At 44.3% G+C, this 23,758-nt stretch overlaps 1 protein-coding gene across 2 annotated transcripts in view; it reads left to right on the top strand.

Annotated features, from left to right (window-relative positions):
* Window positions 1-23,758, top strand: part of LOC138662591 (granzyme A-like) — a 57,609-nt gene that overhangs the window by 19,774 nt on the left and 14,077 nt on the right. For both annotated transcript variants that reach the window (XM_069748414.1, XM_069748406.1), the window contains exon 2: window positions 16,465-16,612. In XM_069748414.1, the coding sequence (XP_069604515.1) occupies window positions 16,515-16,612 (98 nt within the window). In that variant the 5' untranslated portion in view covers window positions 16,465-16,514. The remainder of the gene's footprint in view (window positions 1-16,464; window positions 16,613-23,758) is intronic.

The raw sequence follows: 23,758 nt of genomic DNA, 5'->3' as shown, positions 1-23,758 counted from the left end.
TCCTCAATAATCAGAACCTCCCACTCCCGTCTCCAAGACTTTACACGTGCTGCGCCGATTCTTTGGAATGCACTACCTAGGTTAATACGATTAATCCCTAATCCCCACAGTTTTAAGCGTGCCCTAAAAACTCATTTGTTCAGACTGGCCTACTGCCTCAATGCATTAACCCCTTAGCGACCGCTGATACGCCTTTTAACGGCGGCCGCTAAGGGTACTTAAACTACAGCGCCGTTAATTAACGGCGCTGTGGAAAAAGTCCATAGCGCCCCCCAGAGGCCGATTTTCTCCGGGGTCTCGGCTGCCGAGGGTAGCCGAGACCCCAGAGAACATGATTCGGGGGGTTTTTAACCCACCCCGCATTTGCGATCGCTGGTAATTAACCGTTTACCGGCGATCGCAAAAAAAAAAAGCGATCTCTTTTTAATTTCTCTGTCCTCCGATGTGATCGCACATCGGAGGACAGAGAAAAGGGGTCCCAGGTGGCCCCCCAATACTCACCTAGCTCCCCCGATGCTCCTCGTGTCTCCCGGTGGGCGCCGCCATCTTCAAAATGGCGGGCGCATGCGCAGTGCGCCCGCCGGCCGGCACCGGGAGAATCTTTGGGGTCTCGGCTGCCGGGGGTAGCTGAGACCCCAAAGAGCACGATCGGGGTCGGTATTACCGACCCCTGTTTTGCGATCGCCGGTAATTAACTGTTTACCGGCGACCGCAAAAAAAAAAAAAAGTAAAGTGTAATTCTCTGTCCTCTGATGTGATCGCACATCAGAGGACAGAGAAATAGGGGGATTCGGGGACCCTAGCATACTCACCTAGGTCCCTGGATCCTCTTGCTGCTCCTCCTGGCCGCTGGCAGCAGAACATGGTGGACGCATGCCCAGTGCGCCCGCCATCTGTCTCCATCTGCCGGCCGGCAGGAGAACAGCAGTTGGGGCTAAAATTAGGGTTAGGGGTAGGGTTAGGGGTAGGGTTAGGGGTAGGGTTAGGGTTAGGGGTAGGGTTAGGGGTAGGGTTAGGGGTAGGGTTAGGGTTAGGGTTAGGGGTAGGGTTAGGGGTAGGGTTAGGGGAAGGGTTAGGAGTAGGGTTAGGGTTAGGGGTAGGGTTAGGGGTAGGGTTAGGGGTAGGGCTAGGGTTAGGGCTAGGGTTGGGGCTAAATTTAGGGTTAGGGTTGGGGCTAAACTTAGGGTTAGGCTTCTTTCACACTTACGTCAGTACGGGGCCGTCGCAATGCGTCGGCCCGACATACCGACGCACGTTGTGAAAATTGTGCACAACGTGGGCAGCAGCTGTAGTTTTTCAACACATCCGCTGCCCAATCTATGTCCTGGGGAGGAGGGGGCAGAGTTACGGCCACGCATGCGCGGTCAGAAATGGCGGATGCGACGTACAAAAAAATGTTTCATTGAACTTTTTTTGTGCCGACGCTCCGCCAAAACACAACTGATCCAGTGCACGACGGACGCGACGTGTGGCCATCCGTCACGATCCGTCGGCAATACAAGTCTATGGGCAAAAAACGCATCCTGCGGGCACATTTGCAGGATCCGTTTCTTGTCCAAAACGACGGATTGCGACGGAATGCCAAACGACGCAAGTGTGAAAGTAGCCTTAGGGTTAGGGTTGGGGCTAAAGTTAGGGCTAGGGTTGGGGCTAAAGTTAGGGTTAGAGCTGGGATTAGGGTTAGGGTTTGGATTAGGGTTGGTATTAGGGTTAGGGTTGGCATTAGGGTTACGCTTGGGATTAGGGTTAGGTTTGGGATTAGGGTTAAGGTTAGGGTTGTGATTAGGGGTGTATTGGGATTAGGGTTAGGTTTGAGGTTAGGGTTGAGATTAGGATTAGGGGTGTGTTGGATTTAGGGTTTTGATTAGGGTTATGGTTAGGGTTGGCATTAGGGTTGTTTTGGGGTAAGGGTTGTGATTAAGGTTAGGGTTAGTGATTAGGATTATGGATGAGGTTGGGATTAGGGTTAGGGGTGTGTTGGGGTTAGGGTTGGACCTAGAATTGGGGGGTTTCCACTGTTTAGGTACATCAGGGGGTCTCCAAACACGACAGCCAATTTTGCGCTCAAAAAGTCAAATGGTGCTCCCTCCCTTCTGAGCTCTGCCGTGCGCCCAAACAGTGGGTTACCCCCACATATGGGGCATCAGCGTACTCGGGATAAATTGGACAACTTCTGGGGTCCAATTTCTCTTGTTACCCTTGTGAAAATAAAAACTTGGGGGCTACAAAATCTTTTTTGTGAAAAAAAAAATATTTTTTATTTTCACGACTCTGCATTCTAAACTTCTGTGAAGCACTTGGGCATTCAAAGTTCTCACCACACATCTAGATAAGCTCCTTGGGGGGTCTAGTTTCCAAAATGGGGTCACTTGTGGGGGGTTACTACAATTTAGGTACATCAGGGGCTCTGCAATCGCAACATAATGCCCACAGACCATTCTATCAAAGTCTGCATTCCAAAAAGGCGCTCCTTCCCTTCCGAGCTCTGCCGTGCACCCAAACAGTGGTTTACCCCCACATATGGCGCATCAGCGTACTCGGGATAAATTGGACAACAACTATTGCAGTCCAATTTCTCCTGTTACCCTTGTGAAAATAAAACCTTGGGGGCTACAATATCTTTTTTGTGAAAAAAAAAATATTTTTTATTTTCACGACTCTGCATTCTAAACTTCTGTGAAGCACTTGGGCATTCAAAGTTCTCACCACACATCTAGATAAGTTCCTTGGGGGGTCTAGTTTCCAAAATGGGGTCACTTGTGGAGGGTTTCTACTGGTTAGGTACATCAGGGGCTCTGCAAACGCAACATAATACCCGCAGACCATTCTATCAAAGTCTGCATTCCAAAACGGCGCTCCTTCCTTCCGAGCTCTGCCGTGCGCCCAAACAGTGGTTTACCCCCACATATGGGGTACCAGCATACTCAGGACAAATTGGACAACAACTTTTGGGGTCCAATTTCTCTTGTTACCCTTGTGAAAATAAAAATTTGGTGGCTAAAAAATCTTTTTTTATTTTCACGGCTCTGCATTATAAACTTCTGTGAAGCACTTGGGCATTCAAGGTTCTCACCACACATCTAGATAAGTTCCATGGGGGGTCTAGTTTCCAAAATGGGGTCACTTGTGGGGGATTTCTACTGTTTAGGCACATCAGGGGCTCTCCAAACGCGACATGGCGTCCGATCTCAATTCCAGCCAATTCTACATTGAAAAAGTAAAACGGCACTCTTTCTCTTCCAAGCTCTGCGGTGCGCCCAAACAGTGGTTTACCCCCACATATTGGGTATCGACGTACTCAGGAGAAATTGCACAACAACTTTAGTGGTCTAATTTCTCCTGTTACCCTTGTGAAAATAAAAATTTGTGGGCAAAAAGATCATTTTTGTAGAAAAAATGCAATTTTTTTTTTTCACGTTTCTACGTTATAAACTTCTGTGAAGCACATGGGGGTTCAAAGTGCTCGCCACACATCCTGTTACCCTTGTGAAAATAAGAATTTGTGGGCGAAAAGATCATTTTTGTGTAAACAAAAGCGATTTTTTGTTTTCACGGCTCTACGTTATAAACTTCTGTGAAGCACTTGGGGGTTCAAAGTGCTCACCACACATCTAGATAAGTTCCTTAAGGGGTCTAGTTTCCAAAATGGTGTCACTTGTGGGGAGTTTCCACTGTTTAGGTACATCAGGGGCTCTCTAAATGTGACATGGTGTCCGATCTCAATTCCAGCCAATTCTGCATTGAAAAAGTCAAACGGCGCTCCTTCACTTCTAAGTTCTGCGGTGCGCCCTAACAGTGGTTTACCCCCACATATGGGGTATTGGCGTATTCAGGAGAAATTGCATAACAAAATTTATGGTTACATTTCTGTTTTTACACTTGTGAAAATAAAAAAATGGTTCTGAATTAAGATGTTTGCAAAAAAAAGTTAAATGTTAATTTTTTCCTTCCACATTGTTTCAGTTCCTGTGAAGCACGTAAAGGGTTAATAAACTTGTTGAATGTGGTTTTGAGAACCTTGAGGGGTGTAGTTTTTAGAATGGTGTCACACTTCATTATTTTCTATCATATAGACCCCTCAAAATGACTTCAAATGTGATGTGGTCCCTAAAAAAAATGGTGTTGTAAAAATGAGAAATTGCTGGTGAACTTTTAACCCTTATAACTCCCTAACAAAAAAAAATTTTGTTTCCAAAATTGTGCTGATGTAAAGTAGACATGTGGGAAATGTTATTTATTAACTATTTTTCATGACATATCTCTCTGATTTAAGGGCATAAAAATACAAAGTTTGAAAATTGCAAAATTTTAAAAATTTTCGCCATATTTCCGTTTTTTTCATAAATAATCGCAAGTAATATCGAAGAAATGTTACCACTAACATGAAGTACAATATGTTACGAAAAAACAATCTCAAAATCAGCGGGATCCGTTGAAGCGTTCCAGAGTTATAACCTCATAAAGTGACAGTGGTCAGAATTGCAAAAATTGGCCTGGTCATTAAGTACCAAATTGGCTGTCACTAAGGGGTTAACCTAACGATCCCTGTGTGGCCTATTTAAAAAAAACAAACAAAAAAAAACAAACAACATAATCAGGTTCCTCGCTTTATGTTCTCATTCACTTTATGCAGTTAATAGCCCTGTGTGTCTGTACTGTTACATACTTAGGCAGTTAACTGGTTCATGCAGCTTTACATGAACACCCGAGCCTTACACTATGGCCGGTCCGAATAACTAAAGCAATTGTTACCATCCACCTCTCGTGTCTCCCCTTTTCCTCATAGTTTGTAAGCTTGTGAGCAGGGCCCTCATGCCTCCTGGTATCTGTTTTGAACTGTGATTTCTGTTATGCTGTTATGTCTATTGTCTGTTCTGTCCCCACATGAGGCGAATGAAGGTGTCGCAGACTAATAAGAGTTGTGAGAGAGATAATCGTACCTTCGCATTTCCTCGATATGAGGCAGACAGGACCAATGCTGCTCAGCGTCCAGAGAGATGTTGCACTCCAGGGATTGTGTAATCCAGACTTGTTTATTTTGTTGATCTGGACATACAGCGTATAACTGGTAATACAGAACTTCTCCAGAAATGCAGGGTAGACAGGGTACAGTAAGATTTAGCACCAAATGTGTCTGCAAGTGTGAGCAGCATGAGAGAGTGGTCGAAAGACTGATGCCTTCCTAAGCCCAGTTCAAAAGCACGTCCTCTCACAACCGAAAGTAAACTGGAAATGGCTGCCAGAGGAAGAGAAGATTTGACCCCTGAACCGGATGTAAGACATGCCCACAAGAAATACATGAAAAACAAGCTGCCATACAGAAAAAGGCCATTGGGTGGCAGCAGAGTAAAATATAACAACATACATGGAAACTGAGGAATATACATGGAACAGCACACTCCCCGTCTGAAATTCCGTAAGGGATTTCACTATATCAATGTCCTTAAAAAGTCCAACAACCTAGAAAATGAAACCAAACATGCATGTAATGCAATAATAACTTTAAACAAGACATTAAGTCAGTTCCTGAGATAATCCAATGGAAAACCCATCTTCGGATCAGAGAAGCCGCACTAGGCCAAACTATCTCTGACCCACTGTAATCCAATGGACAAATAGAAGTGCAGTGTTCTGTTCATAGTTTATCCTACCGGAATGTCCTCGATTGGTAGTATTTTTTGGCAGACGTGCCAACCATGACAGTCTTTGTCTCCATGTGGCTTGTGATAAGATCTCGCAATGTGGACTAACCTTGCAATAGTCTTAATGAGTTTCATCCAATTGGAGAAGCGTTTGAAGCACTGACACTGAGGGTGGAGGTTCGTTTAGCGTTCGTGGCCAGAGCACTGACCTCGGAGCGGACTTCTGGATCATCGTCCGGATCCTGGATGCTGAAGACTTCCTGAACACATTCACTTCCCTTCTGTTCCAGCAGAAACTTTGGACCTGAAAGCCAAGAAGAGTTAGCAAAGGAATTTATAGACATAGGTCTAGTGGCATGGTCGGCTGGATTAAGTTCAGATGGGATATAGTGCCACTGTTCAGGTTTGGAAGACCTTCTTATTCTCTCAATGCGGTTACTGACGTACACGTAGAAGCGCCTTGTTTGGTTGTAGATGTAACCTAAGACAACTTTACTGTCACTGTAGTATTGTACGTCATCTATGTGAGTGTCCAGCTCATGCTGAATAAAGTCTGCGAGTTCTACTGCAAGCACAGTCCCACAGAGTTCCAGCCTGGGAATAGTGTGGTCAGGCTTGGGAGCCAACTTAGCTTTGCCGAAAACAAACCCAACATGATCTTGATTGTCAGATCCCGTTACCTTCAGGTAGACAACAGCTGCAATGGCCTCCGTGGATGCATCCGAGAACACATGGAGTTCCGTCCTAGTGCTAGCAGCAAGTGAGATTCCAGCGTAGCATCTCGTTATATGGATTTTATCCAAGGCACACAAAGACTACTTCCAGGTTTCCCATTTTGGTTCCTTATCAGGAGGTAGAGGGGTATCCCAGTCCTTGACAGTTTCGGACAGCTGTCTCAGAAGGGATTTACCTTGTATGGTAATTGGTGCTACGAATCCCAGTGGGTCATACAGGCTATTTACCACTGACAGGACACCACGTTTAGTGAATGGTTTGTCTGCACAGTTGATTTGGAATCCGAAGGTGTCGGCTGACAGGTTCCACCTCAGGCCTAAGCTTCTCTGCACAGGCGGACGGTCTGGTCCCAGGTCTATGTCCTTGAATCCAGGTGCGTGGTCGCTTGACTCAAAGGCTCTCATGACAGCCGGGCTGTTTGAAGCAATTTTGTGCAGTCTAAGCTTAGCTCGGTACAGCATATGTTGGGTCCTTTTGAGTAGGTCGATTGCAGCTTCTTCTGTAGGTAGAGATTTTAGTCCATCATCTACGTAGAAGTCTTTCTCTACAAAGTCTCTGGCGTCTGTTCCATACTCGGACTCTCCTTCTTGTGCGGTTCTCCGCAGGCCATATGTTGCCACAGCGGGTGAAGGGCTGTTCCCGAATACGTGCATCCGCATGCGATACTCCACCATCTCTTTGCTGGGGTTATTGTCCTTGTACCACAGGAACCTGAGGAAATTCCCGTGGTCCTCTCGGACTATGAAACAGTGGAACATCTGTTCAATGTCGGCGGTGATGGCAATGGGCTCTTTCCTGAACCTCATCAACACTCCTACTAAGTTGTTTGTCAGATTAGGACCTGTGAGGAGGACATCATTGAGAGATACGCCTTGATGTTTGGCGCTTGAATCAAAGACAACTCTAATTTGTTTAGGTTTCTTCGGGTGATATACTCCAAATGAGGGTAGGTACCAGCACTCCTCATTTTCCTTTAAGGGAGACGCTGGCTCCGCATGGTTGTTATGGAATATTTTGCCCATAAAGGTGACAATGTGTTCTTTCATCTCCGGTTTATTGCTTAGCGTGCGCTGGAGAGAGTTAAATCTGGACAAGGCTTGTTCACGATTGTTCGGGAGCCTTACCCTGGTAGCTCGGAAGGGTAAGGGGAAAACCCAGTGATTGGTTTCGTCCTTAAGGAACTCATTGTCCATTATCCTGACAAATTCCTTGTCTTCCATAGATGGGGCTACTTTGTTGTCATCCTTAGTGGTATGAAACACCAATTTTCCCAAGTCGTCTGCATAGGGAGAAGGGATAACATCAGGCAGCTCTACGGAATCTGGAAGCTTTTCCTTCACCTTATAGTGATGAGGACATGGTTTGCAGAAGGTAGTGCGCCCGTCTCGGCGTACGTACGTCTTAAAGGAGTGGACTCCTGTTTGGTCCAAGCATACATTTCCTATGACTACCCACCCCAAGTCAAGTCTCTGGGCGTAGGGGGCGTAGTCAGGACCATTACACTGTTGGCGGACCTTATGTATCCTCAAATTGTCTCTGCCGAGCAGAAGTAGGATTTCAGCATCTGTGTCCAAAGGTGGGATAACGCTGGCTAGGTGCCTTAAGTGTGGTTGGTGGAAAGCAGCTTCCGGGGTAGGGATCTCATCCCTTTGGTCTGGTATTTGATCGCATTCAATTAGCGTAGGTAGGGGTATTTCTACGTCTTCATTGACAGGATAAGCGATGAAACCTTGTGCTCTTCTGCCGCTAGTCTCTATGCGCCCCGAGCAAGTATTCAGAGTGTAGGGCGTTGCTGGTCCCTTGATTCTAAAGGCTTCAAAGAACTTAGGTCCAGCTAGGGATCGATTGCTCTGATCGTCAATGATGGCATACATTTTTACAGCCTTCTCTGGTTGCCCTTCTGGATAGACTCTGATTAGGCATATCCTGGCACAGCATTTAGCACTTTGATTCTCCCCACATACCTCTGAGCATGAGCAGGACACAGCTGTGGTGGACTTGGCGTGATTCTGTGGCTCCCCGCCATGGTTTGTAGCGGGACCAGAGGTAACTGCAACTGCTGGATCGCTGGTGGCTGAGCCTGGGTGCAAGGCTGATGGGTGTCTGTCGCTATGACACTCTTCACACTTAATGGCAGATTTACAGTCCTTGGCCATGTGTTCTGATGAAGCGCAGCACTTGAAACATACCCCAAGTTCGTTGAGTATTTTCTTGCGCTCCTGCATGGTTTTGGACCTGAAGCCTCTACATTTGTTCAGTGAGTGTGGTTTTTTGTGAATGGGACACTCACGATTGAAAGACTTATCCCTCGACGGAATAGTGTACTGCTTGTCGGCAGGTACTGCAGGTGATGGCAGGTTAGTCTTTCTGACGCTTACACTGTTCCTTGAGTCCTTGCGTCTATGTGCGACGCTTTCATACCTTGATGAAGGTGTTGCTGGAGCTGCAGTGTTAGACTCCACGAAGTCGAGGCTAGGGTCGTTCCTCATTTGGGCTTGTTCGTCAATAAACTTGCAGAACTGAATGAACGGAGGAAAGGTGACGTCATGTGACCTTTTATACCTGGAGACGCACACTGCCCACTTCTCTTGCAGACTGTGTGGCAGCTTTGAGATGATCGGGTTCACCCCGTGGGCAGTGTCCAGGTAGCACAGTCCAGACAGACGAGGGTCTCTTTTAGCAAGTTCCAGCTCCATAAGCAGGTCACTTAAATCCAGAAGCTTGTGGGCTTCCTTAAGGTTGATCCTTGGAACGTTCTGCAGTCTCTTGAATAGGGACTTTTCTATGGCTTCAGCGCTGCCGTAGGTTCTTTCAAGTCTCTGCCAGGCCGCAGCGAGACCTGCTTCAGCTTGCCCCACATAGACGGTCCTAAGACTCTTGATACGGTTTGTGGATTCAGGACCCAACCATTTTACCATGAGGTCGAGCTCCTGCTCCGCGGATAGGTTGAGATCAGCAATGGCGGCCTTGAAGGTTGCTTTCCAGGCTCTGTAGTTCTCTGCACGGTCGTCGAATTTTGAGAGGCTAGTGCTGATTAGCTCCCTGCTCACCATGAACCTGGCAAACTCGGACATGTCTGATCCTTCACTCCTTGTTACCATATTAGCTTGTGGTGCCCCTCGGGCGTATAAGCTGTGTGGCGTGGAAAGGTGAATTGTTCCCGGGTAGAACGATGTCGCTGCAGGGTTGAGCTGTGGTTTAACCTCTAGAGATTCCGATGACTGCTGCTTGAACTGTGGAGGCGGGCTGGAGTGTGCCTTGTGGTCGTCTTGCGATGATGATTGCTCCTGAGGGGGTACATCACGGCGTCGGTCTTGGGTCTCTATAGGGGCTGTGGGCGATACTGGCACCATAGGTTGGGCTGACTTGGACGTTTCCGCAATGTTGGGTTGAACGTCACTGGAGAAGGTGTGCGCTGCAGGTATCTGTTTCTGCACGTAGTCTCTGGTACGAACAGCTGGGTCGTCTTCTTCCTGTGGTGGCAGGCAAATTGGGTCGAGGTTTTGCTTCAATGCTTGCTCGAGTATTTTTACTTCGGCTAATGCAATTTCTTCCTCCATTTCTGTTTGAAGAATCCTTGCTCGAGCCTCTGCTTCTGCTCTCTTCGCTTCTGCTTCTGTTTGAAGAATCTTTGCTCGAGCCTCTGCTTCTGCTCTCTTCGCTTCTGCTTCTGTTTGAAGAATCTTTGCTCGAGCCTCTGCTTCTGCTTTCTTTTCGGTGTATGAACGTCTTAGTTTGGACCGCTCTGCATTTAAACGGGCCTCTAGGATTCTGTCGCTGAGGGCTGAAGTTCTTGAGCAGGATGATTTGTATGACCGAGCAGAGTGTTTAGACGAGGCTGACCTGTGCGATCTAGTTTCTTGCAGATGGGTGATACGAAGCTCCGCTTTATCTTTGGCGTCTTGCACGGCGGCGTCCCTTTCTCTGTCTGTGGAATCTGCCTTGCTTAACTCTGATAGGGCTTCGTCGATTTTAGATTCTTTTAGGAAGGCAGCATACTTTGTGGACAGTCTCTTGTATCTGCCGTGGGCCACGTCTAGCTGTCTTATAGTGTCCTGTAAACCCGCTGCATCATTTTTATGGCGTTGGACGCTTGACATAAGGGAGGCGACTCGTTCCCATAGGTCGTCCAAGTGGTCATTGAACTCATCCCTTGTGGAACAGTAATTCTCGAGGACCTTTAATGTTGGCTTGATGGAATGTACTGGTCGTGCATCTGGGTCTGCTGTGGAAGCGGGCTCCGCTTCCTGGTCTTCATAATGGACAGTATCAGGTTGTATTTGCTCTGTTTCAGCATTGGGGAACTGTGGAAGGTCCTTTTCGGCCATTTTGATTTAAGGTGCGCTGTCCCTTTAAGAAACTGAACCTTTAAATTGGGGGCTGGAAATTGCGGTGCAGCTTAGTTGCGACCCCCTGATAAGATTCCCAAGGTGTTGTTGGAGAATTGAGGGGTTCTGCGGTCCGACAATCTGCAGCAATGTGGTATAATACACAGAGAGTCTTTATGTACAATGCAGTCTGAGGTGATGCTGCAGGAGATTTCTTAGCAGAGCAGGGCTGCAGTATGTGAGCGGGCAGAGAGCGGGCACGTGAATAGTGATATAAGGGTGATTCTGGCCGGGCTTCAAGGCAGTCTTTCGACTGTTCTGTCCCCACATGAGGCGAATGAAGGTGTCGCAGACTAATAAGAGTTGTGAGAGAGATAATCGTACCTTCGCATTTCCTCGATATGAGGCAGACAGGACCAATGCTGCTCAGCGTCCAGAGAGATGATGCACTCCAGGGATTGTGTAATCCAGACTTGTTTATTTTGTTGATCTGGACATACAGCGTATAACTGGTAATACAGAACTTCTCCAGAAATGCAGGGTAGACAGGGTACAGTAAGATGTAGCACCAAATGTGTCTGCAAGTGTGAGCAGCATGAGAGAGTGGTCGAAAGACTGATGCCTTCCTAAGCCCAGTTCAAAAGCACGTCCTCTCACAACCGAAAGTAAACTGGAAATGGCTGCCAGAGGAAGAGAAGATTTGACCCCTGAACCGGATGTAAGACATGCCCACAAGAAATACATGAAAAACAAGCTGCCATACAGAAAAAGGCCATTGAGTGGCAGCAGAGTAAAATATAACAACATACATGGAAACTGAGGAATATACATGGAACAGCACATTGTCTGTACAAGTCCCCTCCATAATTTGTAAAGCGCTGCGGAATATGTTGGCGCTATATAAATAAAAATTATTATTATTATCTTCCAGAGCTTATCTTGACCTCCACTGTTCCTGCTAATTGCCATTTCTTAATTACATTTCAAACTGAGGAAAGAGCAACTTGAAAACACTTTTTAAGTTGGGCTGGGCTTTTATAAAGCTGGGAAATTTGCATCAACTTACCTTTCCTAACAATGATAGTGAACAAGCCATAACCCTATCAGGCTAATTAAGGTCTGAAACCTTGGTCAAAGTTATCTCAGCACACAAATTTGTATCGGTCTTTCTCCTTTTTGTAATTTTTAAAATGTGAAAAATTACCATATACATTTTGCTTTGCCTTAAATGCAAAGGAAATGTGTCATATTTAACTTTAGACCTTTAAGAGATCATTTAATCTTCAACTTGTTATCTGTTCACAAAAACAGTAATTTTAACCAGGGGTGCCCAAGCCTTTACATGCCACTGTAAGCTCTGGACTTGATGCCTTCTGAGGAGTTTAGGTATTTGGCTCCATCAGGTACGAATCTCTCTGCGGACATTGGTTGAAATGTCAAATAACTGCTGCATGGGGAGAGTGGAGGAGGCCATCTGCCAAGATAACGGATCAGAAACCCCTGAAGTAGCACTGGGGAGCCTGAAGTGCTGAGACAGCAGAGACATGTTAAGAGACAAAGGTGTGCGGCAGATAGCATACAGGTGGGAGACAATTTGAAGAGAGGTGGCTTCAAGAGCTGCAGCAAGAGTCCCGTTAGGAAACTAGTTTCTATGGACTAGCACCTCCTGGAGGCATAGAGCAGGAGGAAAAAGAGTATCCCTCTCTAATGTGTGTCATAGATGCGACTGTCGGCTTTCAGGCTGAACTGTTTGTTATGCCCGCTATGCTGCTGCCAGGTTGCTGTCATGATGTCCACTAGGTTGGTGAGTATTGTTTGTAGTTGAAATATTCTCTATCTGCCATTAGTATGATCCATTGTGCAGATATTGGGTCAAAGCTGTGTTAACCAAGACCCAGATGTTGTCAGTAAAGAGTTAGTGGTGCCAAAGCCTTTATCAGGAGCACCCGCTTGTTCCATGCATCATCACTGCTGAGAAAATATCCACCACTCCACTAAACTTTCATATCTTTTGTTGCTATGTGTTTTGTAACAAATAAGATAAGGGCATGATATTGAGGCACCTACTAATATATAAGTATTACAGGTTCTCCTCCTACACAGACTTCCACATAAATAGCAATCTCAAAGTTTTCTATGTGATATACACAGGAGAAGCCTCAGTCTAGTCTGTGTTATGTATATACAGCAATCTTGGTGTCTTCTATGTGATGCACAGTAGGTACAGAAAATATTCTGACCCCTTTAAATGTGATATTTTAGCTTTTCTTTTTTAATAAATTTGCAAACATTTCTACATTTTTTTCAGTCAAGATGTGGTGCAATGTGTACATTAATGAGAAAAAAATGAACTTTTTTTGAATTTTCCAAATGTCTGCAATGAGACAAAGAGTGAAAAATTTAAAGGGGTCTGAATACTTTCCGTACTCACTGTACATGTAAAAGCCTCAGTATCTCCTATGTGATGTATTCACCAGTCTCGGTGTCTCCTTTGTGATGTATAAATAGTAGTCTCAGTGTATCCATGTGATATACAGCAGTTGTATGGCACTGAAGGATGGTATAAATATCCAAATAGCCTCTGACAGGTTTAGGCTGACTGATTAATGAGTAAAATAACAAAGAATTCCAGCATAGCTCTGTTATACTGTTGTGTCTCAGCTGCAGCTATCAAGCACATCAACAAGCTAGCCTACTTTAAGAATGCACTCTATTGCATGCATTATATTGTCCTGTACACTAGTCTGTGAGCCCAATTTTTATCTTCTACAGACTAAAGATTACTGCATGTGTGTTTTACATCATTCATTTGTTAGCTGGTTTCCAGCAAAATTCAATTGTACTGTACTCCATTCTGCTTTACCTGCACATTTGATCTTAGAATTACTAAGCAGTGCAGAGCAGAGACACAAGCTGAGTTGAGCTGTATTTATTGCCTTCTGTCGACAGAGCAATGATGCAAAACGGCAAACGCTGCTCTGTTGATGCATATAACCAAGAATTATCTTTTGCCATATGCATCAACAAAGGGACATTTTAAGTTTCATATCACTCATCTGTCAGCAGCAGGCATTAACCACTATTTGTGTCACATTTTCGATTGTTTGTTGTGCAGGTAGAGCAGTGCAGAAAGCAAGCATGTTGATCTTTGCTAACAAATCAATGATGTAAAACAACAACACATACAGCTATGTTTATGAAGGTGGCAAAAAATAAAATTGGACTGACTACTGACAGGTTCATTCAGTGCACAGAAGAATGGAGCGTATTTTGAGAATAGAATGCACTCTATATCAGTGGTAGAGGCATAGCAGAGCTTTGCTGGAAGCCATCTGAGAAATCACTCACTGCTAATGGTCGACCAGGATCAGTTGAACTACACTGCTCAAAAAAATAAAGGGAACACTCAAATAACACATCCTAGATCTGAATGAATGAAATATTCTCATTGAATACTTTGTTCTGTACAAAGTTGAATGTGCCGACAACAAAATCACACAAAAATCATCAATGGAAATCAAATTTAGTAACCAATGGAGGCCTGGATTTGGAGCGATACGCAAAATCAAAGTGGAAAATCAAATTACAGGCTGATCCTGCAGCGCCCCAGGCAGGGCGAGGTTGTGTCGGACTCTAGGAGGCACAGCAAAAACCATCAGGACAGCTGGATTACACATCCCCTGTCTGCCCTAATACCCAGGAGACACAGTGGTGCATAAAGCCCGGGTTGTGATAGAGACCATATAAAAAGGCTTAAGCCACCTGTCATACGGGTTTGTGTTCCACCTTTATGGAGGACAGAGAGGAACTGTGAGGACCTTGCTAGAAGCCATAGGCAGAAAGGGACTACATACTACCGCACTATGAGGATGGCTTTTAACTCCACCTGGTAAAGGGGAATCTGAATTCATTTCCAAGCCGGCCGGACCCTGCCTGTCCTGTGATCTGGTGCCCTGGACTGTGGATACCTGAAGTCTCCAGTAAACCAGGTAACGAGACTGCAAACCTGTGTCCTCCGTTCTTTACTGCACCACTCACCATCTTCATCTACATACCGTGAGCCCTGGGGACCTACTTCACCTGTGGGAAGTTATACCATCCTAGCTGCCATAACATCACCCCAGAGGACTCCTTTAAGCCGCGTCGGTCCCCACTGACCGAATACCACAGGTGGAGATTGGAGTCACGAACACAAACTTTATTCAAAAACCCTTTAAAGACGTTTTCCTTTTACTTAGGCGCCCTGAGCCATGGACCGTGTCGCAGCCACCGTGACATCCCCTTAAGTACCGGACCCGGTACCGAGTACCCCACGGCCCTGGCCGGGCGTTCCACATTTGTTGCCATCTGGAGGTCATTTTACGGGGCTCTGGCAGTGCTCCTCCTGTTCCTCCTTGCACAAAGAATGAGGTAGCGGTCCTGCTGCTGGATTGTTGCCCTCCTACGGCCCCGTCCACATTTCCTGGTGTACTGGCCTGTCTCCTGGTAGCGCCTCCAGCCACTGGACACTACGCTGACAGACACAACAAACCTTCTTGCCACAACTCGCATTGATGTGCCATCCTGGATGAGCTGCACTACCTGAGCCACTTGTGTGGGTTGTAGAGTACGTCTCATGCTACCACGAGTGTGAAAGCACAACCAATATTCAAAAGTGACCAAGACATCAGCCAGAAAGCATTGGTACTGAGATGTGGTCTGTGGTCCCCACCTGCAGAACCACTCCTTTATTGAGTGTGTCTTGATAATTGCCATTAATTTCCATCTGTTGTCTATTCCATTTGCACAACAGCATGTGAAATTCATTGTCAAACAGTGTTGCTTGATAAGTGGACAGTTTGATTTCACAGAAGTTTGATTTACTTAGAGTTATATTCTGTTGTTTAAGTGTTCCCTTTATTTTTTTGAGCAGTGTATATCAGGATAGATCCATGGGAACTAGAGGGTATATAAAGACTGGAGGGGCGTCATTAGGGGATGATATATGGAAAATGGTGCATATTTAAAAATGAGTTATATTGGCACAATATATGTACGGTATATACATACAAAATTATAAGATAATTTTGTGAATTTTTGAATTTTCCTGGTTACATAGCAGTTCATGCAGTTCAAAATTGAGGCATTGAACTAGCTTATTACATTACTAGTAAGCACAGAGCTTAGCAGTATCACACCAACAAGCACTGTCCAACAGGTTTGGTTGTTCCAGGCAGTTATGTCACACTTAGCGGTATCTCACATTTGGATAAGCTTTTACAGGAACAGTCCATAGTGCATGATCACAGATGCAGAGGGCTATTGGTTTTAGAGACATGGCCCTGAGGGTATGTGCACACGTTCAGTTTTTTTCATGTTTTTTCATGATAAAAACGCGATAAAAACACATTATAAAACGGCTACATATGCATCCTATCATTTAGAATGCATTCTACAATTTTTGTGCACATGATGCGTTTTTTCTGCAAAAAAACGCATTGCGGTAAAAAAAGCAGCATGTTCATTAATTTTGTGGATTTTTCGCGTTTTTCCCGCTATACTATGCATTTGGAAAAAACGCAAGAAAAAACGCACAAAAAAAGCGTCAAAAACGCATAAAAACCGAAAAAAAACGCATGCGGATTTCTGACAGAAATATCCGTTTTTTGTCAGGAAATTTCTGCTAGAAAATCCTGACGTGTGCACATACCCTAATTCTGTACAGGTTTCCTGCTATAATCCATGCCCACCATAATGCACGTCTTCCTTATCCCACACAGGTGCAGATATTATAAATGGCCGTATTGCTGCTCCACATTCTAGACCCTATATGGCTTACATAAAAATAAGAAAAGGATCAGAAGAATCCATATGCGGAGGAACTTTGATAGACTCAAAATGGGTGGTAACTGCTGCTCATTGTGAAATGTGAGTATACCACGTCCAGATATATATTAATAAAGATAAAATGGTTTAAGAGTCTCAGTAAAATTCCAATCATCCAGCATGCCTGGAATGGCTACATTGCCATATTATCATATATTTGGAACCCTTAAAATCCTGTAAATATTTCCTCCCTTGCTCTTACGGCCAATTTTCTTTTTTTTTGTGTTTTCATTTTTTACTACTTTTCTTTCAAGATTCATAATTTTTTTTTTTTCAAAACCGTTTTTGGGAACGAGTTGTAAGTATGAGTTACACCGTTCACGTTACCAAATAATGCAGTGAAAAAGCAGATAGGAAAGATCTATATTGAATTATTGGTATAAAAAAAAAGTGCCTTTTTTTTAGTTATGTTTTTGCAGCTGTGCAATGATGATCTTGTAATTTCATTATGCAGGTTACTATGAATACTGCAGTGCAAAATGTGTGTAGGGTTTTTTTTTATACTTTACTGCTTTTAAAAATTCAAAACTTAAACCTGACCCAAACTTACATCTTATGAGAGCCGCAGTCAGTCTGGGCATTGTAGTCTGTACGCAGATCATGAAATACAGTCGTCTAAACATAGCCTAACACCCAAAAGGTTTTTTTTTAATCATCTATAGAGCTCAATAAAGGGCTTGTTTTTGCAGGACGAGCTCTATTTTTTTTAGGTAGCATTTTTTAGAGAAAATTACTTTTTGATTTTTATCAATAAAAAATTGTGGAGAGGAGAAAGTAAAACCCCAATTTTGATTTTTTATATTATATTTTAATTACATTTTTATTATCCTTTTTTTAAAAAATTTTGAGAAATTAGATTTTTATTGACTTGATGATACCAAATATGCTTATTTTTTACATTTTCAATTTTTTAATAGAAAAAAAAGGAATTATTACAAATTTTAGGTTTGGGAGTCAGTTTTGAGCACCCTTGGAAAACATGCATTAGGCCGGGGACACACACAACGTATAAAAAAACGGTCAGTTTTTGACGGACGAGAATCGCACAAATGTTACCAAAACAATGATCCGTGTGCAGTGCGAGGATGCGATTTTCTCGCATTAAATGATCCGTGTGACATCTGTGTGACATCCGTATGGCATCCGTATGGTGAGATTTTCTCACACACTTGCAAAATGAGCAAATAATGTCTGAGCCTTTCCTGTCACCTGCCCAATGCCTGAGAATTTCTCGCAAGTCACACTGCTGGTCCGTGTGCTGTGCGATTTTTTTTCTCACCCCCATAGACTTTCATTGGCGATTCTCGGCCGAGAAACGCTGACAATCGCAGCATGCTGCGATTTCACTCGGATCCTGAATACGGCCGAGAAAATATCAGATGATGGGAGCTGCCCCATTGATTAACATTGGGACGAGTGCTATGCGATTTTTTATCGCCTTGCACTCGTCCGTATTACGGTCTAGTGTGACCCCGGCCTTAGACAACTTGGACAAGATAAAGTACATAAATACTGTTAGTATGGCCGGGGTCACACTAGACCGTAATACGGACGAGTGCAAGGCGATAAAAAATCGCATAGCACTCGTCCCAATGTTAATCAATGGGGCAGCTCCCATCATCCGATATTTTCTCGGCCGTATTCAGGATCCGAGTGAAATCGCAGCATGCTGCGATTGTCAGCGTTTCTCGGCCGAGAATCGCCAATGAAAGTCTATGGGGGTGAGAAAAAATCGCACAGCACACGGACCAGCAGTGTGACTTGCGAGAAATTCTCAGGCATTGGGCAGGTGACAGGAAAGGCTCAGCCATTATTTGCTCATTTTGCAAGTGTGTGAGAAAATCTCACCATACGGATGCCATATGGATGTCACACGGATGTCACACAGATCATTTAATGCGAGAAAATCGCATCCTCGCACTGCACACGGATCATTGTTTTGGTAACATTTGTGCGATTCTCGTCCGTCAAAAACTGACCGTTTTTTTATACGTTGTGTGTGTCCCCGGCCTATGGGGGACTTTATGAAAGGGGGGAGTATGAAGAAGTATAGAGTATAGCACAGTATAGAGAAGAGGAGTACAGTATAGTAAAGAGGAGGTACAGCATAGAGTGGGGGCAGGGTACGGGGACAGTGCGAGTGCACAATCAGAGAATTATGTTTTTTGGTCACCGCAACATTGTATTAAAATGAAATTACGGGCGATCAAAAGATCGTATTTACACCAAAATGATATTTAAAAAAACCCGTCAGCTCCGCATACAAAAATAAGCTCTCACCCAGCCCAAGATCACAAAAAATGGAGACGCTACGGATTTCCTGAAAAGTGAGACCTTTTTTTTTCACCCCTTAAATAAACAAGAACCTAGACATGTTTGGTATCTATGAACTCGTAATGACCTGGAGAATCAGAATCAGTTTTAGCATTTAGTCATCATGGTGAAAAGCTAACCCCTTTACCCCCAAGGGTGGTTTGCACGTTAATGACCGGGCCAATTTTTACAATTCTGACCACTGTCCCTTTGTGAGGTTATAACTCTGGAACGCTTCTACGGATCCCAGTGATTCTGACATTGTTTTCTCGTGACATATTGTACTTCATGACAATGGTAAAAATTCTTTGATAGTACCTGCGTTTATTTGTGAAAAAAACGGAAATTTGGCGAAAATTATGAAAATTTCGCAATTTTACAACTTTGAATTTTTATGCAATTAAATCACAGAGATATGTCACACAAAATACTTAATAAGTAACATTTCCCACATGTCTACTTTACATCAGCACAATTTTGGAACCCAAATTTTTTTTTGTTAGGGAGTTATAAGGGTTAAAAGTTGACCAGCAATTTCTCATTTCTACAACACCATTTTTTTTTAGGGACCACATCTTATTTGAAGTCATTTTGAGGGGTCTATATGATAGAAAATACCCAAGTGTGACACCATTCTAAAAACTACACCCCTCAAGGTGCTCAAAACCATATTCAAGAAGTTTATTAACCCTTCTGGTGCTTCACAGGAATTTTTTGAATGTTTAAATAAAAATGAACATTTAACTTTTTTTCACAAAAAATTTAATTCAGCTCCAATTTGTTTAATTTTACCAAGGGTAACAGGAGAAATTAGACCCCAAACATTGTTGTACAATTTGTCCTGAGTACGACAATACCCCACAAGTGGGAGAAAACCACTGTTTGGGCGCATGGCAGAGCTCGGAAGCGAAGGAGCGCCATTTGACTTTTCAATGCGAAATTGACTGGAATTGAGATGGGACGCCATGTTTCGTTTGGAGAGCCCCTGATGTGCCTAAACATTGAAACCCCCCACAAGTGACACCATTTTGGAAAGTAGACCCCCTAAGGAACTTATCTAGAGGAGTGGTGAGCACTTTGACCCACCAAGTGCTTCACAGAAGTTTATAATGTAGAACCGTAAAAATAAAAAATCATATTTTTTCACAAAAATTAACTTTCCGCCCCCAATTTTTTATTTTCCCAAGGGTAAGAGAAGAAATTGGACCCCAAACGTTGTTGTACAATTTGTCCTGAGTACGCTGATACCCCATATGTGGGGGTAAACCACTGTTTGGGCGGATGGGAGAGCTCGGAAGGGAAGGAGCGCCGTTTGACTTTTCAATGCAAAATTGACAGGAATTGAGATCGGACGCCATGTCACGTTTGGAGAGCCCCTGATGTGCCTAAACAGTGGAAACCCCCCAATTATAACTGAAACCCTAATCCAAACACACCCCTAACCCTAATCCCAACAGTAACCCTAACCACACCTCTAACCCTGACACACCCCTAACCCTAATCCCAACCCTATTCCCAACTGTAAATGTAATCTAAACCCTAACCGTAACTGTAGCCCTAACCCTAGCCCTAACCCTAGCCCTAACCCTAGCCCTAACCCTAACCCTAGCCCTAACCCTAGCCCTAACCCTAGCCCTAACCCTAACCCTAGCCCTAACCCTAGCCCTAGCCCTAGCCCTAACCCTAGCCCTAACCCCAGCCCTAACCCTAGCCCTAACCCTAGCCCTAGCCCAAACTCTAACCCTAGCCCTAGCCCTAACCCTAACCCTAACCCTAGCCCTAACCCTAGCCCTAATGGAAAAATGGAAATAAATACATTTTTTTAATTTTTCCCTAACTAAAGGGGTGATGAAAGGGGGTTTGATTTACTTTTATAGCGGGTTTTTTAGCGGATTTTTATGATTGGCAGCCGTCACACACTGAAAGACGCTTTTTATTGCAAAAAATATTTTTTGCGTTACCACATTTTGAGAGCTATAATTTTTCCATATTTTGGTTCACAGAGTCATGTGAGGTCTTGTTTTTTGCGGGACGAGTTGACGTTTTTATTGGTAACATTTTCGGGCACGTTACATTTTTTGATCGCTTTTTATTCCGATTTTTGTGAGGCAGAATGACCAAAAGCCAGCTATTCATGAATTTCTTTTGGGGGAGGCGTTTATACCGTTCCGCGTTTGGTAAAATTAATAAATCAGTTTTATTCTTCGGGTCAGTACGATTACAGCGACACCTCATTTATATCATTTTTTTATGTTTTGGCGCTTTTATACGATAAAAACTATTTTATAGAAAAAATAATTATTTTTGCATCGCTTTATTCTCAGGACTATAACTTTTTTTTTTTTTAGCTGATGATGCTGTATGGCGGCTTGTTTTTTGCGGGACAAGATGATGCTTTCAGCGGTATCATGGTTATTTATATCTGTCTTTTTGATCGCGTGTTATTCCAGTTTTTGTTCGGCGGTATGATAATAAAGCGTTGTTTTTTGCCTCGTTTTTTTTTTTTCTTACGGTGTTTACTGAAGGGGTTAACTAGTGGGCCAGTTTTATAGGTCGGGCCGTTACGGACGCGGCGATACTAAATATGTGTACTTTTATTGTTTTTTTTTTAATTTAGATAAAGAAATGTATTTAGGGGAATAATATTTTTTTTTTTTTTTCATTATTTAGGAATATTTTTTTTATTTTTTTTTACACATTTTGAAAATTTTTTTTTTACTTTTTTTCATTGTCCCAGGGGGGGACATCACAGATCAGTGATCTGACAGTGTGCACAGCACTCTGTCAGATCACTGATCTGACATGCTGCGCTGCAGCCTTCACAGTGCCTGCTCTGAGCAGGCACTGTGAAGCCACCTCCCTACCTGCAGGACCCGGATCCGCGGCCATCTTGGATCTGGGCCTGGAACAAGCAGGGAGGGAGGTAAGACCCTCGCAGCAACGCGATCACATCGCGTTGCTGCGGGGGGCTCAGGGAAGCCCGCAGGGAGCCCCCTCCCTGCAGGAAGCTTCCCTATACCGCCGGCACATCGCGATCATCTTTGATCGCGGTGTGCCAGGGGTTAATGTGCCGGGAGCGGTCCGTGACCGCTCCTGGCACATAGTGCCGGATGTCAGCTGCGATAAACAGCTGACACCCGGCCGCGATCGGCGGCGCTTCCCCCGTGAGCGCCGCCGATCGCGCTGGACGTACTATCCCGGCCGTGGTCATGGGGGCCCACCCTGTTGTGAGTTCTGTTTTTGGGCTCCCTCTGGTGGTTACTGATGGTACTGGGTGATTTGTGATCTGCTGTCTCTGGTGTCCACCTGTTCTATTAGGATTTGGGAGTTTCCTATTTAACCGGGCTTTCTTGTCATTTCCCCGCCGGCTATCAAGGTTATCAGAGTGTTTTGTTACCTCAGCTTCTGGCTTCAGTAATCTTCAGGACAAGCTAAGTTTTTGATTTTCTTGTTCCACGTTTTGCTTTATTTTTGTCTTGTCCAGCTTGCATATAATTGTTTCTTTGCTGCTGGTTGCTCTAGTGGGCTGTAATTGCTCCTCATGTTCCATGAGTTGGAACATGAGTTCAAGTAATTACAGGATGGTTTTTTGAAGGGTTTTTTGCTGACCGCGCAGTTTACTTTTGTATCCTCTGCTATCTAGTTTTAGCGGGCCTCATTTTGCTGAATCTGTTTTCATACTGTGTATGTGCCTTCCTCTCATTTCACCGTCATTATATGTGGGGGGCTGCTATGTCTGTGGGGTATTTCTCTGGAGGCAAGAGAGGTCTGTGTTTCTTCTAATAGGGGAAGTTAGATCTTCGGCTGGTGCGAGACGTCTAGGATCAACGTAGGCATGTTCCCCGGCTATTGTTATTTGTGTGTTCAGGTTTAGGGTCGCGGTCAGCTCGGGTTCCATCACCCTAGAGCTCGTTGGTGCTTGTCCTTTTGTGATTCCCTGCCATTGGAATCATGACAGTATAGCCGGCCTAAATGTTTGGGCTGAAGTAGGAGGAAAAGTAGTCTGAGGAAGTTTTTTTTTTTTTTTTTTTCTCTCCTCTGAGGTTGCTGCCTAGCCTTAATTGCAGCCTGGCTGATTTTTTTTTTTTTTCCTCCTCTTAATCCTTGAATGGCTCTGACCTTAGCTGTTTATCATGGACGTCCAGAGTTTAGCTTCCAGCTTGAATAATCTTGCTGCTAAGGTTCAAAATATACAAGATTTTGTTGTACATGCTCCTATGTCTGAACCTAGAATTCCTATTCCAGAGTTCTTTGCTGGAGATAGATCTAGTTTTCTGAATTTTAGGAACAATTGCAAGCTGTTCCTTTCTTTGAAATCTCGCTCTTCTGGAGACCCTGCTCAGCAGGTTAAGATTATTATATCTTTCCTGCGGGGTGACCCTCAAAATTGGGCATTTGCATTGGCACCAGGGGATCCTGCGTTGCTTAATGTGGATGCGTTTTTTCTGGCATTGGGTTTGCTCTATGAGGAACCTAACCAGGAGATTCAGGCTGAAAAAGCTTTTTTAGCTCTCTCTCAGGGGCAAGATGAAGCAGAAATATATTGTCAAAAATTTCGGAAATGGTCAGTGCTTACTCAGTGGAATGAGTGCGCCCTGGCTGCAAAGTTCAGAGATGGCCTTTCTGAGGCCATTAGAGATGTTATGGTGGGGTTCCCTGCGCCTACGGGTCTGAATGAGTCTATGACTATGGCTATTCAGATTGATCGGCGTTTACGGGAGCGCAAACCTGTGCACCATTTGGCGGTGTCTTCTGAACAGGCACTTGAGACAATGCAATGTGATAGAGTTCAGTCTAGAAGTGAACGGCAAAACTATAGGCGGAAAAATGGGTTGTGCTTTTATTGTGGCGATTCAGCTCATGTTATATCTGCAT

The sequence above is a fragment of the Ranitomeya imitator genome, chromosome 1 (assembly GCF_032444005.1).
Source record: "Ranitomeya imitator isolate aRanImi1 chromosome 1, aRanImi1.pri, whole genome shotgun sequence".
NCBI lineage: Eukaryota > Metazoa > Chordata > Amphibia > Anura > Dendrobatidae > Ranitomeya > Ranitomeya imitator.
Note: the sequence above shows the minus strand (reverse complement) of the source record. Positions and strands in the feature narration are given on the sequence as shown.